Source organism: Phalacrocorax carbo, chromosome 8 (assembly GCF_963921805.1).
Source record: "Phalacrocorax carbo chromosome 8, bPhaCar2.1, whole genome shotgun sequence".
Lineage (NCBI taxonomy): Eukaryota > Metazoa > Chordata > Aves > Suliformes > Phalacrocoracidae > Phalacrocorax > Phalacrocorax carbo.
Window position 1 is genome coordinate 37,754,284 of NC_087520.1, and position 15,930 is coordinate 37,770,213.

General features: G+C 36.7%; 1 protein-coding gene across 1 annotated transcript in view; it reads left to right on the plus strand.

Moving 5' to 3' along the window:
- CDH8 (cadherin 8) overlaps positions 1-15,930 on the plus strand; it is a 134,908-nt gene that overhangs the window by 47,944 nt on the left and 71,034 nt on the right. The window contains exon 3 of the mRNA XM_009502816.2: positions 8,021-8,140. Within this exon, the coding sequence (XP_009501111.1) occupies positions 8,021-8,140 (120 nt within the window). The remainder of the gene's footprint in view (positions 1-8,020; positions 8,141-15,930) is intronic.

Below are 15,930 nucleotides of genomic sequence, written 5' to 3' on the forward strand. Positions count from 1 at the left end.
CTAGCAATTCTTTGGGGCAGCGTCTGCCATATCCTGTAGGTCTGTAGAGTACTGGGTTCTCAAATCTTTGTGTTTTAGTGGCATTACATATGACTGCTTATATAAAGCAAACTAGCAAAACAAACAAGTAATGCTTTGTTCGTCTAATCTTCTAGATTAGATATTAAAAAAAAGAATATTAAGTATATCAGTTGCAGTTTATTTCAGAAAGTGTATGCAATGTTTATGTGAGTATATAAGTGCACATAACTGTGTGTATATATATGGAAAATAATGTAAAAGAAAGCAAAAGTCTTGCAAGATTTGTGCTTGTCCTGTATGTTGGTATGCCAGCTTACATGCTTGAAGTTCCTGGGGAGTTAGTATTATACACTGGTATGGTCTATTTTGAGTACATACACACGAGAAAGTAGTTGTATGATTGAAATTTAGGCATTCATATTAGCTGGTTAATTTAATTTGGATTCCTCTCTGGTCAACCAGGAAAGGGGATCCCATGAGAGGGCAATTCTGTCTTCCTCGCTTGGATAGAGCAGAAAGCTAGTGCAGCCAGGTACCTGATCTAGCCAGCTGAACCTAAAACTGCGTTGTATGAATAACCCTCTTTTCCTTCTTCCTTACCTTAATCATCATAAACGAGATCATGACAGCATCACAGTATTTCACTACTTAGAGTCAAATAAATTACAGCTGGGAAAGACAAATTACCCTATTAGTTAATCTTCCTGTCTTTTTAGGGTTTTCCCTTAGAATACATTATCTAGCATCCTGTGCAATAGAGTGAAATCTTCAGTGAGGAGGATTCTGTTATTTCCCTTGGGGAGCTATTCCTTTGCACAATTTCTCATTGTAAGGAAGCATTTGTTGTTGTTTTTCTCTTTGCAGAAGATTAAGTGAAGTCTTGTATCTATGTATTTATATGGTTCTCATCACCCACATATCAGTATTACACCTGTAACATACACAAATTACTCTCTCATTTCTCCCTCTAGAAGTAGCTGTATGCAGGATTCTACTACAGATATAATAGAATACATTCTGGCCTTCCTGTCTCTCTAGCATGTCAAGCATAAGTTGCCCAGTTTTCCTTTAGTGGACCATTGTGGCCCGTATCTCTACCCCTTACCACTGGTTAGGTGTCATCTTCCACCTATGTTAATTTTTCATCACTGAAAGGCGTCCACTGGACACTGAAAAAGCAAATACCTTTCTATTTTTCATATGCTTTCCTTTAAGTGTGGGAAGATCTCCCGAAAAACCCACACCAGACCTCTCATCTGTCCTCACAGCAGTCCTTAAAACTCTTCCATGATGCCTACGTACTGTAGGCACTGTGGAGTAGTGCTAACCTGACAGCAGGTGGGTCAGGCAGCAGCACCACTGTGTGCTGTCAGAGTTGCTTCCCAGGACGATTTACATCCTCTTGTCATCTCCTTGTCTCTCTTCAGTTGTCTGTCTGCCTGCATTTGTCTTTCCTGGTACTCAGCTCTTGGAGTCTTTGGGGAGAGGACTTTCTTGCATCATGAGACCTGATCCACATATTGGGCTTTTAGAGCTTTGTCAGTGAAGTAGCTATTAACAATAATGAAAATGCATTCAGGTAATGATGTAGAAGGTAGGAGTGAAATAACGTACTATCTGCAAAAGAACCCTATAACGCTCATACAACATAGCCACATATATGTGTGTATCTGCATACACACCAAGCTATGCAATTTAAAATGTCAATGATAATATTTTATATGTGTATTTTGCATACGGTAACAAGTTCTGAAGTTCATTACACAAATTTCTATTCCCTATATTATTTCTTTATTTGGCTAGTGAAATCTCTAATTCATAGATGTTGTGTTTAGAAATGGTCTCATAAACAATCATATAGGATGATAAGGCTTAAAACTATGTTTCTGTATTTAAAAAGATCAGCAACAATGAAAAACAAATAAGAATAAGTTTCTTCAGCTTTGAGGCAGTAATAATTTACATGTCAAGAAGTTATACAGGTTTTTATGAGATTATTGCAGTTTTATTCAATAAAAAATAGTTACCATGACAACAACTGTCATGCTACCTGTGAGATTATAGCAAAGAAGGACAGTGAAGAAAAGGTTTCATTTTGGAAAGAATGCTTATCTGACCTGCTGAATACAAACAATGCTTTACTTTGACCACTGCTGACTGCACAGCTACTATCAGCCAAACTCAAAATTTAGCTACAGATTTTGAAGCACAGTGATCCTCTTAGAAAAACAAAACAGTTGGTAAATAATGGTATGTCTTTTTCATGCAAATATACTCTTAATGCCCTTCAGATTGGTAGTCAGATCTTCTGGATGAAATGGAGACTTCAGCCTGTCAAGATTTGGGAAGAGTAGGAAAGAAAGGCTGAGGGAGACCAAAAAGGGCATCAGAAAACCAATAAAACTAGAACTCCCTGGGAAAAATGAGGAAACATGGTCCCAGTAGGTTGCATTATGGTCACGTTTTTTATTTTTACCAGCCATTACAATCTTTCAACAAAATGGTTGCTTCATTGAATATGGATTCATGTAAATTTCTGGCACCAGCTACGCGTTACCTCCTCTGGAACATACAAGTACATGCATTTCACTGCCACACCAAAAAATTTGCTTTCCTACTCCCCGTGGCAGCATATGCATTTTTCTCTCTGACTAATGTGCAGAATATGTACCCTGACTTGCACATAAAAACGCAACCAAAACAACAGAGGAGCACTAGCTGAGCACACACATCTTATTTTTATGGTGGCTTTTAATCTTAGTTTGCCAGCAAACACAGGCTTTCTTACCTAGCCTTATAAAAATACTTTTATTGTTAATTGTGCCTCTGATTGCTAGCCTGTTGCAAAGAGAAACTATGGAACCTGACACTAACAGAGTAAAACAATCAGCAATGGTTAATGGCTACATCACATTAGACGTGTTCATTAATTAAAATCTGTTGAATCTCTTTGCAGTCCATATTTAATCACAGGGTCATTAGCATTGCAAACTTGTACCTCAGAAAAAAGTGCAGAAAGTTTTTTTAACTGAACATCGTAAAATTTGCCTCATCTATCGAAAAAATGGTTTTGTTTTGCATAAGGCAATATTAGGTACATAAAGAAAAAAGAAACAGTGTTTATGTTGTTGGGCCAGATTATATAAAACTGCTATATTATTGTAATTAGGACAACAGTGACTTGAACTATAATAGTGGCTTTCCTGTAAAAATCACACCATTTCAAATTTATAGTTGCTAGCTAAATGAGTTTGTTGTAGCATTGATGAAGAAGCAAACAGAAGCCAGATGCAGCCCAAGATTAAACACAAACAGAAACCTTAGCTGTTTATTTGCTGGGTAGAACCCGGAATGTTGTTTTTCAAAGAGCCCTTACTTAATAAATGCTTTTCCCTTCATTCTTACTGCTTTTTCAATGCAACATTTTTATCTTTAAAACTTTAAGCACATTATGCATGTAAAAAATATTTATGTACATGTAGTTTGTAACTGCAGTGTCTGTAGTGGAGTAAAATTCTACTTAAATATTGATAATCCAAAGCTCCAGACCAAAGCAGAGAGAGTTCTGCTGTGTTCAGGAGACTGCCTAAATAACAGCTGCGGTGGTGGCTGAGAGTTCCTTTTCTCTGCCTTACTTTTCACCCTCAGAAATCTCTCCATTCTCCAAATCTTTTGTTCATGCTTAGTGGAAAAGGGTTCTGTCTCTTGTGGTGGTGGGATAGGTTGCTACTTTTTTCTGGACCCTTAGCATCTTGCAGTGGAACCAGAGCAGCACTGATGCAGCAACATCCTCTGCAGCTGTAGAGGGGACAGAGTTTGCTTCTTTATATACTACTTATCACCTGTATGAACATATTAATGTGGCATGTTTCATACCTGCATAAGGTTTGATTCAGGACATTAAAAACAAACAAAAAAAAAGAGGTGATAAAATTTAAACTATGTGAAAGCTTAACTAATTTCAGTAGTGGAAGTAATTTCTTTAATTTCTGTTTCACGATTGCTTGCATCTTTCATAAACAATTTTCATCAATAAGATGTTGGGAGAAAATTACGGAATTTGAGACACCTTCTTGGAACTGTGTATGATGGAAATGAAGTGCTGAGTGGCAGAGACTGGCAGTGTAAGAAATTGATTTCTAGGAGCTGGGAGAGTATTTTGGTTTTCCGTTCCCTTCATTAGCTTTATTAGGTGAGATTATAGTCACACATCAAGTGACCTGTAAGGAAAGAAAAAGAAGGGTGTGCCATTTTTCCCCCCTTTTGTGTATATAAATGGGAATGTATATAAATGGGAATACTGACTATTATGTATCCATTTTTAATGTACATATAAATTTCAGATAAACTTGGAGCCTCAATAAGTGATTACATTATTTTATATCATAAGAAAAATATCTTGAGAGCTGAACATCAGGATTGGAAGCAATGTTAGACACTGATTGCCTCTTTTTATTAAGGCTTATTCAACTTTAATGTCTAATGAACACTTGGGATAAAGGATGTGTTTATCAAAGAATCAGCAGACCCATTTACATTGAAATCTTGAAATAAATATCTATAAAAGTCTTCAGGAATTCTCAAGTGAAGTAAGAAAAGAATAGGCATTATATATCAAATCTTTCTAAACAAGCAATGTAATTATTTCTGAAGTCCTTTGAAATGAGAGCCAGCTAGGCAAATCAAACACAATCTAAAAGAAGTCAACAGTTTCACTTCTTTATTTTCCTTTGTGTATAAAGTATAGTACGGAAACAATATGGAACAGCCTAGATAAAATACTCTTACAAAAATTTTCACTGTTCTGTGATGAGCCTTATCTTGTTCCAGCCCTGTCCCATTGTATGATGTTCCGCACGAACCTCTTCTGTCTTAGGTTACAAAACAAAAGTTTTATGATAGCAGCCACAGAAACCTAGTATATCACCTGCTATTTCAGTTTGAATCCAGTTGAAGAAAGCACCGACCTCTACATCTGTATTTGGTATCAGCATGGAACAGCACCTGTGAACGGCAGGGCATGCCCTGCTGGGGTGGTGGGGCTATAGTCTGAATTCTGCCAGAGGCGAGGTACAGCTTGGCTAAGAGATTGCCTTCTGTAGGAACAACAAAATAGAGAACTTGTTACTGGTGTATGAGTTACAGAAGGTGAGCCAACAAAACTTAAATGTGTGAGACAATTCTAATAGCTGCATCTTTTCATGCTTTGTAACTACAGTGGACAAGCTACAAAGGGTCCTTTTGTCCCTCTGTTCCTGCAGCATCCAAACTCAAGCTTCCTGCATACTTCCTTGTCATTGTCTCCAATTTCATTTATTTTCTGTAGCCTATGCTACGGCCTCTGAGTGTGGCCCACGATTGCTTCCGTTACTGTTTTTTTTCTCCTGTATGTGAAGGAGATTATTCAGCATATCATCTATAGGCTGAGGCTGCTGTACTTGCTCAAAGGCTGGGGACTACATTTGGGTCACCTATCCCCTTTATCATTTTCACTCAAAGCTACCAAATATTGTCTTAGTGTCCGAGTATATGGCAAAATTTGTAATTGGTCAGACAACAGATTTCCAATGTTAATTCCTTACAAACCAATCATCAAGTTGAGGATAAAGTTCATTTCTCATGCCCAGTGGCAGGTTAAAGATTATTATATTAAAGGTTAGGTCATCATTAAAGGTAACATCATCTTTCAACATCAAAACCAGTTAAGCTTCAAAACATAAACAGTTTATAAGAACAGGTTCAGCAAGCATCTGTCAAAGATAGATGCAACATAATATTAATCAGAACTGTGTTTCTTTTCCAAGTGGTGCACAACAGCTGCAGGCCACGTGGATTCTTCTGGACCCTGCTGAGCAATAGGAGAGATGCTGGTGGGGCACTTTCCTGCCAGATGGGGCCATGGTAGAGCTTGCCTGACAACCAGCTGATCTGCTTCCCTTCCTTGGTGTTCTCCCCCTATAAGAATGGATAAATTTACACCAGTAGCCAAAATAATGACCAGTACAAGCATTGCATTTTTTTGATAGTGTATTTCTGCAACCTGCATTCCCTTCCAGGGAATTATCCTATTATTCCCACAGAACAAACCTGCCACAACTTCAGGCACTGCAGAGCTTCCACTCCATAAGTGAGGTCTTATCCATCCCTCTAGACACTCCTAAATCCTGCTACCCCCAAACCTTGCCCTGATGTTTGAAGCATCCAGGTTGGAAAGTGTGAAATGGAAGCTATTGGGTGATATGCAAATTCTCTCTAAATATGCAAACATTCCTCTAAATAATTTGCATGTACGGTAACACACAAAACTGCCCAGAGCAATAGCTTTAGTAATGTGCCACACAGAAGAAAAAAGAGCACAATGCAAGGACATGCCCAAGGGATCTCCTCTCCCTTTAGTTTACTCTTCCTGTCCTGAAGTGACATGTACTTTGGATTCAGCGGCACACAAAGTGTGAGAAGGAAGAAGAGGCTATTTTTATTGGCATATATGGAAAAGGAGGGTATTTTGGTGGGTGCTATAATTTGTTTCCATTCATAACATGGGAAACATAGTTCAGCCCTCTTGTTGTTTAACCCCAGCCAGCAACTAAGCCCCATGCAGCCTCTCGCTCACTGCTCCCCGCTGAGATGGGGGAGAGAATCAGAAGAGTAAAAGTGAAAAAACTAGTGGGCTGAAATAAAGACAGTTTAAGAGGAAAAGCAAAAGCCGTGAACACAAGCAAAGCAAATCAAGGAATCCACTCACTCCTTCCCATGGGCAGGCAGGCGCTCAGCCATCTCCAGGAAAGCAGGGCTCCATCACATCTAAGAGTTACTTGGAAAGACAAATGCCATCACGCAGATGTCCCCTCCCTTCCATCCTCCTTCCTCCAGCTCTATATGCTGAGCCTGACGCCACGTGGTGTGGGATGTCCTTGTGGTCAGTTGGGGTCAGCTGTCCCAGCTGTGTCCCCTCCCAACCCCTTGTGCACCCCCAGCTACTCGCTGGTGGGGTGGGGTGAGAGGCAGAAAAGGCCTTGGCTCTGTGTAAGCCCTGCTCAGCAGCAACTAAAACATCCCTGTATTATCAACACTGTTTCCAGCACAAATCCAAAACACAGCCCCATACCAGCTACTGTGAAGAAAATTAACTCTATCCCAGCCAAAACCAGCACAAGCCCTTAACTTCTCTCCTACTCTTGCTTTCTCTCCCTCTGTAGATGCTGTCTTATTGTTAGCCTTATTAACGTCATTGTTATATTTTTAAGTAATAAAAAAAAAAGTCGTCTCTGCAGCAAGCTCAATGTAACCAACTGAATTTCATTTGATTTTGATTCTTAGAGAAATGGCAAGTGCTATGTTGCCTAAGAAATAAAAAGGGCAATTTCCTGAATTTTTTATTCTACTTTTTTTGATCAGAGCATGGAATTTGTAACTCTGGCTAGACAATACCCCCATCAGTGGCAGAGACTCATTTCAGAGACAGTAGATGTTGTCCTAACTCTGTCACTGTGGCCACATCAAACCATTATTATGGCTGCAAGCCAAGAGAAGAAAAAAGCATCCTTTTTATTATTGCTTCTTTATGTGGTGTCTGTAACTTGGCAAGGTTCTTTCAAATGTGGTTTTGCAAATCTTAAATGCAACATATTATATTGTATTATTAACCTTGTATTTCATATCCCTTTGATATGGTTCCTTTGCAAATGCTTGAAGTCTACACAGATCTATCAGGTAGCTTTAAATGTATTCTACAAAGAAACCTTAAATAATACAGCTGCTAAAAAGGTTTTTCTTTTACCCAGAAATTCAGTCTGCTGGCATGTATCATCTTGAAGGAAAATGTTTTGTTTGTGTTCCACAAGTAATGTTCTAAGTTGTTACTGATGTTTTTTCTTCTTTTATTGTTGTCATACAACTCAGAAGGAAATTAGGTTTTGTTTAAAATTATTTTTTGAACAAGTTATGCAAATTTCTAGGAGGAGTGTAAACATTAATTGTCTATATTCTTTTTACTTAGGCACCTTTGTTACTAAAGTAACAGCTACAGATGCAGATGATCCAGTTTATGGAAATAGTGCCAAGCTGGTTTATAGCATTTTGGAAGGACAGCCTTACTTTTCTATTGAGCCACATACAGGTAGGTGAATCCTTGGGTTATATTTATATAATTTATATTTTATATATATTTATGTACATAATTATATAATATATATAATTGACCATGCATCTTACGTATTTCAAGTCATATATTTAAACAGGGAGAGTAAGTAGATGTCTGTTAGTATTACCGAGTTGTAACATGTCTCGCTTGTATTCCATCAGTGTCTGATCATGTGAAAAGACAAAGAAAAATCTGTATTAATGATAGTGTGAGTAATGGTGATGCTAATATTACAGAGTTACTGAAGCAAAACGGAAGGTAGTGGAAGTGCCATGTGACTTATAAGTGATTATGAATTGAAAGACAGAGGAATTTAATGAGCATAATGTAATTTTCAATATAAGACTATAGTATTTCCAGTTAAAGTATAGTTTAGATTGGGAATTTTAGTGAATATATTGTATGTTTTCATTAAATATTTTTTTTTCTTGATCGGATAGATCGGGGGAAAAAGAACATGATACTGAGTGTCGGTATGAAGTTTTATTAATATGCATTTAGGATGACTTTATTTCTCTGTGGTTTTAAGGTCTTGAAAGTCATCTGAAAGAAGTGTCAATAAATCTGTTCCCTCTTGTTTGCTGTACATATGTTGTACTTAGAGCAAATTCATTTAGTTATGTCTGAGAAGTGTTTTTTAAAGTGATTTGATATTATTCCTTATATTCTTTCACCTCACAGCAGAAGCTGTTTTTAATCGCTGTGAGTCAAGCAGCTGTGATCTCCTAAGGAGCAGAAAACTGTTAACATATTTTAAAACATACAAAAAACCACCTGAATTTATATGAACATAAAGGAGTAAAGCAGGATAAAAAATTCTTGTCCTCATGCAGATTAACAAAAATATGAAGTAAACACTAGGATAAATTATTAAAGGATGCTTTTGATAGATCAAGTGTGCTGAGTTTTCTCACCAACATTAAACAGAGTACCCCTAGACTCAAAAGTCTGGAAGTTCTTTAACTCTTTCTAGTGAGATTGCATAGGAAAAATTATTTCCCTTTCCTAGAAATACCCTAACTTGCAGGGACTTTAGGTAAATAGGTTGACAAGTATTAATGGATTAATTCATTAAAATGTTTTCTTCTGGATGAAGTACAGCTATCCTAAATGTGAAAACAATCTCTGGAATGTGTTTCAGTATTTTATTTTATGCTGCATGTAAAATAGAGTTTTACAAAGAGTTACTCTAGCACAGCACAATGGAAAAACAGTAGCTTGTTTCAAAAATAAGATGTCAAGAGAGTGTTATTAATGAAGCCTCTTAGTTCATGCTGGCTGATTTGTCACAAGTCATGTGGAAATATAACCCTGAACAGACCCCTGACCATCCAGTATCAAAATATATTATTTGGTTTTCTTTAATATTTCATATTATTGCATGCAGTAATGACTTGAGTTAGCTGTCTTAATTAGAGGGGGATTTCCTGTAGGCTCTTTCTCAGTTTCTACTAGGGAAAGTTAATGCTTTAGCATGGGAACACATCAGCTTTCACAGAGGAGCTGAGAAGTGTATTCTCCACCTACATAGATTTTTCACTTCTTTTATATAAAATAGCCTGAAAGAAAATATTCTAAATGTTAAAAATTGTTTAATTTTACTCAGGTTTATTATTTGTATTGCATTAAAAATTTATGCTTAATCCAATGAAGTAACTATTCATCACCTAGGAAAGTGATTTCCATTATCATGAAAGCCGGAGAAAACTCCAAAGCTTTTTGGTGAACCTGAAAATCATGATTTTTCTCCTGTTTCACTAGCATTAAATTTCCCCTCCTACCTTCATTTCCAGTTATAAATATTCCTTTGAGTAGCAGCTCAGTTACCATGAAAATAACATGTTAGTTTCTAAAGGGAATTTAATCCTAAAGAATTCAACTGTGGCTTCACCACACTCCCTGAGTAAGTGGCTTCGTATTATGGAGCTGCTTCTGAATGAATAAGCGGTTTCAGATTCCCCATTTTTCTAGATCTATGGAGGACATCAGTTATGTTCTTCTCTAAACCATTGCAACTGAATGAGTTTATGTACTGAGGCCATCCTCTCTTTCTTTGCCGTCTTTATTTAATGGCCTTAATCTGTACTGTAACTACCATACTACTCTTACAGCTACCCACCAAACAGTTTGTTAAATCTGGCGAGTATGCAGTTGTTTCTCTGGTACTAGCTGGACCTATCCATTGCTTGTAATGTTTTAAAATCTGCAAAATTTGTTCTTGTGTCTGAGATGTGTCTTCACTCACTTAGAGAAATCTTAGCCATACTAAATGTCAAATTGTGTAGAGCCCTCCAGCATACACTTGTTTAGAATATGTAAATAATACATATACATAAAAGTCTAGTCATTAAGCTAACCAGATGCAGGTAGTCATGTAGAAACTGCAGCTGCGTATTATACAGGGTGAAAAAGATTGCTCTAAAACCCAGCAGCCTTGTAGTTGTGGTTCTTCTGAAGAGACATACTGATTTCAGAAAATGTAAGGAACTATGCAGATTTTCTTGGTAATACCAGAATTCTGGAAAGAAGGGTATGATGTCTATTACATACCAGAGAGAGTTTTATGGGTTGTTACATGTGGTCTCAAAATGTCAATAGTGTTATGCTAAGATAGCTACAATTTTGCCGTAGCTTGTGGCGCTGTATATTTCACCTTTTAGAGTAAGTGGTGCATAAAACATGCACATTAGTGTAGCAGCTATATAATTTGGACAGTAGTGCTGTTACCATGGTCAGACAGAGTGGAAGGTGCATTTTAACAAAAAGAAAATGTCCAAAGCAAATAGAAAGTATGTAGATATTTGATTGTTTCTTTATATTTATCCAACCTTAGCAATGTGAACCATCACAACTAATACTTGTTTCCTCTTAGTAACTAGGCCAGGAAGACACATTATCTTACACATTTGTAGGTAGTACTCAGGAACCTCAGTGAAAGTTTTCATGTGGGAAGATGTTTGGATATTATTGTGACAGTGTACAAATGAAAGCAGAACAGCCAGATGTACCAGTGTCTTATCCAAACAAATCAAACCTGAAGGTGATCCTCCCAGTATGGTAGATACTTTATGGTTTGGGATTTTTTTGGGCAGGGGGCGATGGGGATGTGTGTATAGCTATATTTTCTCTGCAGTTACATTTGATTAATGCCCCTGCTAAGCTGAAAGCCTTTCCAATTTGTTTGAAACAGAATTATGTCAGAACACAGATACTGTGTCTAGAATTGTCTTTCCCAAAATGGAATAACTGTTTTAAGAAATGGAGTATGTTGAAGTGATCTACTTCAGAATGTAAAAATTTTCTGTCATTCATGGGACTGCATCAAATATTATCGAAAATATAGCTACTTAGAGCTGATCTATTTACTATTTTTCTATATGACTAGCCTTTTATTAGCTTTGTTTACTAGAAATTAAGACTTTAATGGATAATATACATTTATATATATGAGATATATATCTTTATATATATATATATACGTATATAAATCTCATTAAGAAATAAGATTTAGATCTGTGCAGCTACCAGCACCAGGGCAGCCATAGGTAGGCTGTACTGCCTATAATTTTTTTCATTTCTTGTCTTAGATAAAGATTGACTGACCTTGCTGCTTTGTTTTAATGGTACGCTGAGAGCTGACCATCAGGAACAATCCCAATCATTCCTCCTGATTCTTCTACCTTCTGTAGTACCCTGAACAAAAAAAAAGATGCAAAGGTGTAGGGTATGGCTTCATGCCTATGGTAGAAATGGATGCTGCGCCTGAGGGTAAACCTGAGGAAAGTAGTGGCTTACTCTTCTGCTTTTTTGTTCCTACTACCTTGACATTAATTAGGTGTAGTCCTTGTTTGAATCACACTCTTGGTTGAAACTCTGATAGTACTCTCAACCTTCTGGTTGCAACAGTTCTATAATGCTGGGTGCACAGAAGTAAGTACTAATAAGTGACCTATAAAACAATAATTTTCCATTACCTTAGATGAAAAATGCATATACTTCTGCAGTTCTAGTTTGCAAATTCTTCTGTATGAGTTATAGACACATGAAAGAAAGTAATTCAGAAGTTATTTTTCATTCAGTGATCTGAATATGGCTTAGGGTAAATGCTTCTTTGATGGCTTATTCTGAATATTTTTCGTTTTTCATAGGTGAATTTTAATATGACCACTGGTTTATTAGATAAGAGTAAACATAAATAATAAATTACAGAGATACATATTCAGATTTTCTACAAGAGGCTAAACCTACAATTTGATGACATCCGATTAGTACTGAAACTCATGGTGGACTAAAATATATTCCATAAATCATTATCACTACATCTGACTAACTGATGTCTGGTTTCCTGACTAGTGTGTATTATTTATAAAGGTATAAAAGTTGTATGTATTATCTCATAATCCAAATAATGACAATCAAAATGCTGGGGAAGAAGGTTCCTTAAGACGGCTAAAAGTAGCTAAAGTATACTTCTCACTTTTAAGCTGTTTCAAGGATATTAAATCGTGACTGTCAGCTTTAAAATAAGATTATCATAATGGAGCATAATATGAAGTGACACTGTGTTCTACAATATAGGAATGGTAGAGAAAATACATTTTCAACTGTGTCTGACTTATTTACATTTCACATGAACTTAAATAATGTCACTCCTACACATACCTGAAATTCAGTTATATGAACAAGGCGAATTACGCCAAACGCCCTACTGCACTGGAAAACACATTGTATTATTCAAGCATAAACCCTCACTGTATATGAAAAGGAATAGATCTTAAACACTCCCATCTTGGATATGTTCATTTGGTACAAACCCAAAGTTCAAGTTAGTAAAACTGAGATGAATAGAAGAGTCAGGAGACCTAGAAAACTGAAGATTCTCCTAACAGAATGTGGATTTTTTTTTGAGAGTGAATAATTTATTTTTTTTTCTATACCTAGCTTTAACTTCCAGGTGAAAGTGCACATGCTTCAATCAACAGAGCTTTTAATGATACAGTATATGGCCATAGTGTTGAACCCTGTGGTTCTGAAATCAGAACATGAGTGAGTAGGCCTAGGAGGAATGAAAACTGCATTCAGGAGAAGTCAGGTTGGAACCTTTTATTTTGATTTGTAGCCTTTATTATCTTCCTCCATCTAGACCTTGAAATACAGTCCAGCAGAATAAAACCAAACAGGGTAGTGAGAGGATAAACAGCAGCAACTTTTGAGTTACAGGCATTTTTGCGAAGTTACAGACTATTTCTTCTATCTGGTTGTTAATGTCCAATGTTTATTAGTAATGGTGCATATCAATGATAGCACAAGCTGCCCTCAGAATATTGCATGTAGTACTGATAAGACCCATCATCATAAAAAAGACTACTGAAATACTGAAGAAAGTTCAAAGCAAGGTAGCTAAGGTGAGAAGAATATTATTTGTAATAAAAGATTTATTGAACTTAATTTGTATAAACTGGATAAGATGTGATTAAGGGAGGATATGAAATCACTGCACAAATATTTGAGAGGTGTTAATAAAAGAGAGGCATGGGGACTGTTTCTGTAATTACTAATGATAAAATGACAAGGTAGCATTTTCAAACTAGAGAGATGGGAAAACAGTTTTGATACAGGAAGTAATCTGCAACTGTAAGGGGAAAGTAATGAGCTGCTAGGAACAGAGCTAACTTGTGTTCAACAGAGCCTTTCTAAATAGTTCAGTTTCTAAATAGTTTAGATTTAAACCCTCATGTGATTAGTGTAGAGAAAGAACTTGCTTGACATTAGTCAGAGTCTGGATTGAACTGCTGCTTTCTAGCTCACTTTATTAAATCATAAAATCATAGAATCATTAAGGTTGGAAAGGACCTTTAAGATCATCTAGTCCAACTGTCTACCCAACACCACCATGTCTCCTAAACAATGTCCCGAAGACCACTGTTGCTGGGATAGCCTTGCCAATTACTACAGATTTAGTTAAAGTTAACTAATTTTTTAACTGAAATAACTTTAAGAGGCATGAACTGGGATCAGTAGATGTTTTTTCTGTCTAGCAAGTGAGGTGTAGGAACTCATTTCCTAGAGGAGAAGGCAATTGTGTGGAGCAGCATACAGAAAGTAGGTCCATGCAGCCCAGATAGCAACATTCCCAAGTTAGCAGAATTGGCTCCAGCACATGCAAGGACTTCTGGAGTTTATACTTGGTTGCTTCTGTTACAGCACCTTCAGCTCTGTCTGAGCTGATGGCATTTGATGCACTTAGGCGCAATGCTGAAAATGGCGTATATTTTCAAACTAGTATAAGCCTTTTCTTGCTACTGTGTACTATGTATACTGTGCAACCTTAGGAGTTGCTTTAAGGTGTTTGTACAGAGATTCTTTGGTGATTCTGAGAGTTGTCTTGGTGACAGCCCATTAGAAGAGAGAGTTGTACTGAAAAACCACTAGTGCAGCAGACTCGGGGGTCAGTCCTATAGTTCTTGCTTTTTACTTGGAAGTATGAAGTGCAACTATTATGGATAAGGTATGTAGGATTGGGTCCTTCAGTAGCATCAAGAGCTGTCTTGTTTGATTAATAAAGTATAAAATCACTGCTAAGACATTTGAAAGCAGTTAGGATGGTCTATAGTTGGTAAAGAGTGGCTTAAGATCAAGCAAGGTTGGTGTTTGAAAAAAGGTGGTTTATGCTTCTAGAGTTTATCTAAATAATAGTAGCAACAAAAATCCTGATGCCACACGTTTCTTGTATTTCAGAGCAATACCTCTATCATTTTAGAAAGCTAGTGAGATAGGTAGGACTTAACCATTTTCCTCATGCTGAGTAGGAAAACAGGGGCTACATAATTAAATAATGTTGTTCTTCAAGAGACCGAATTAGAGAGTGGAATTTGAACTACACAGCTAGATTTGGAAAGCATCTGAAAAAGAATCCAAAGCTACTTTCTGCAAAGTGTCTACTACAACTATAGGTATTAGAGGATCATTAGAAATAAACACCTAAGGAAGCAAGGTCATAAATGCAGTGCAGAATATTTACTGCATTCATTCTCAGTTGGTGAGAGGGTGATCCTTTCACTATGCCAGTAAAACTGGCTCCCAGAGAAAAGGGAGTGGCTGATAAGTAGAGAGAAGATTTTTAGCCACACTAAAAAACCCAGATACAAGATCATCTGAATTAAAAAGGCATCATTATCACAGGTGTTACCCAGTCATATCCCATTTGATATTCTTGAAGCAGAATACCTATAGTGAAGGGTAGGTAGTGTTAATTTACACACAATGGAAAACTTGTGAGGTCTACTTCAGAATGAAAGCAAGATCAGAAAACGCAAAAATGGTGGTGATATGAGAAAGAAGATACAGTAGATAGTAGGTTACACAAGAAAAGAGAATTAATAAAATGATATTCAACCTTGATGATGCTGTTTAACAGAAAGGCAGGTGGTTCCATCTTCCCCAAGCAATTTTCAAAAATAAGCATGGTAATAAGATATGTACACTGTTAGCTTCTCTCTTATAAATGCTAAAATGGCACAGCATCACTCATATAAAAGGGTATAACATAGTATTCAATTAATTACCTAGTTTTTATTTTCAGTGTGGCTAATATCTTTGATTTGAAAAATATCTACATCTGAATGTAGGTCAGACAACTCCTGTAATTGATCATTTTCCTAGAAAGTTAGCCAACTTTGCTAGGGACTACACATATTTTTCATGACTTGCTAAAATAAAAATTCAAAGGCATTAGAACTAAGAAAGAAATGATAATATTTTATTAT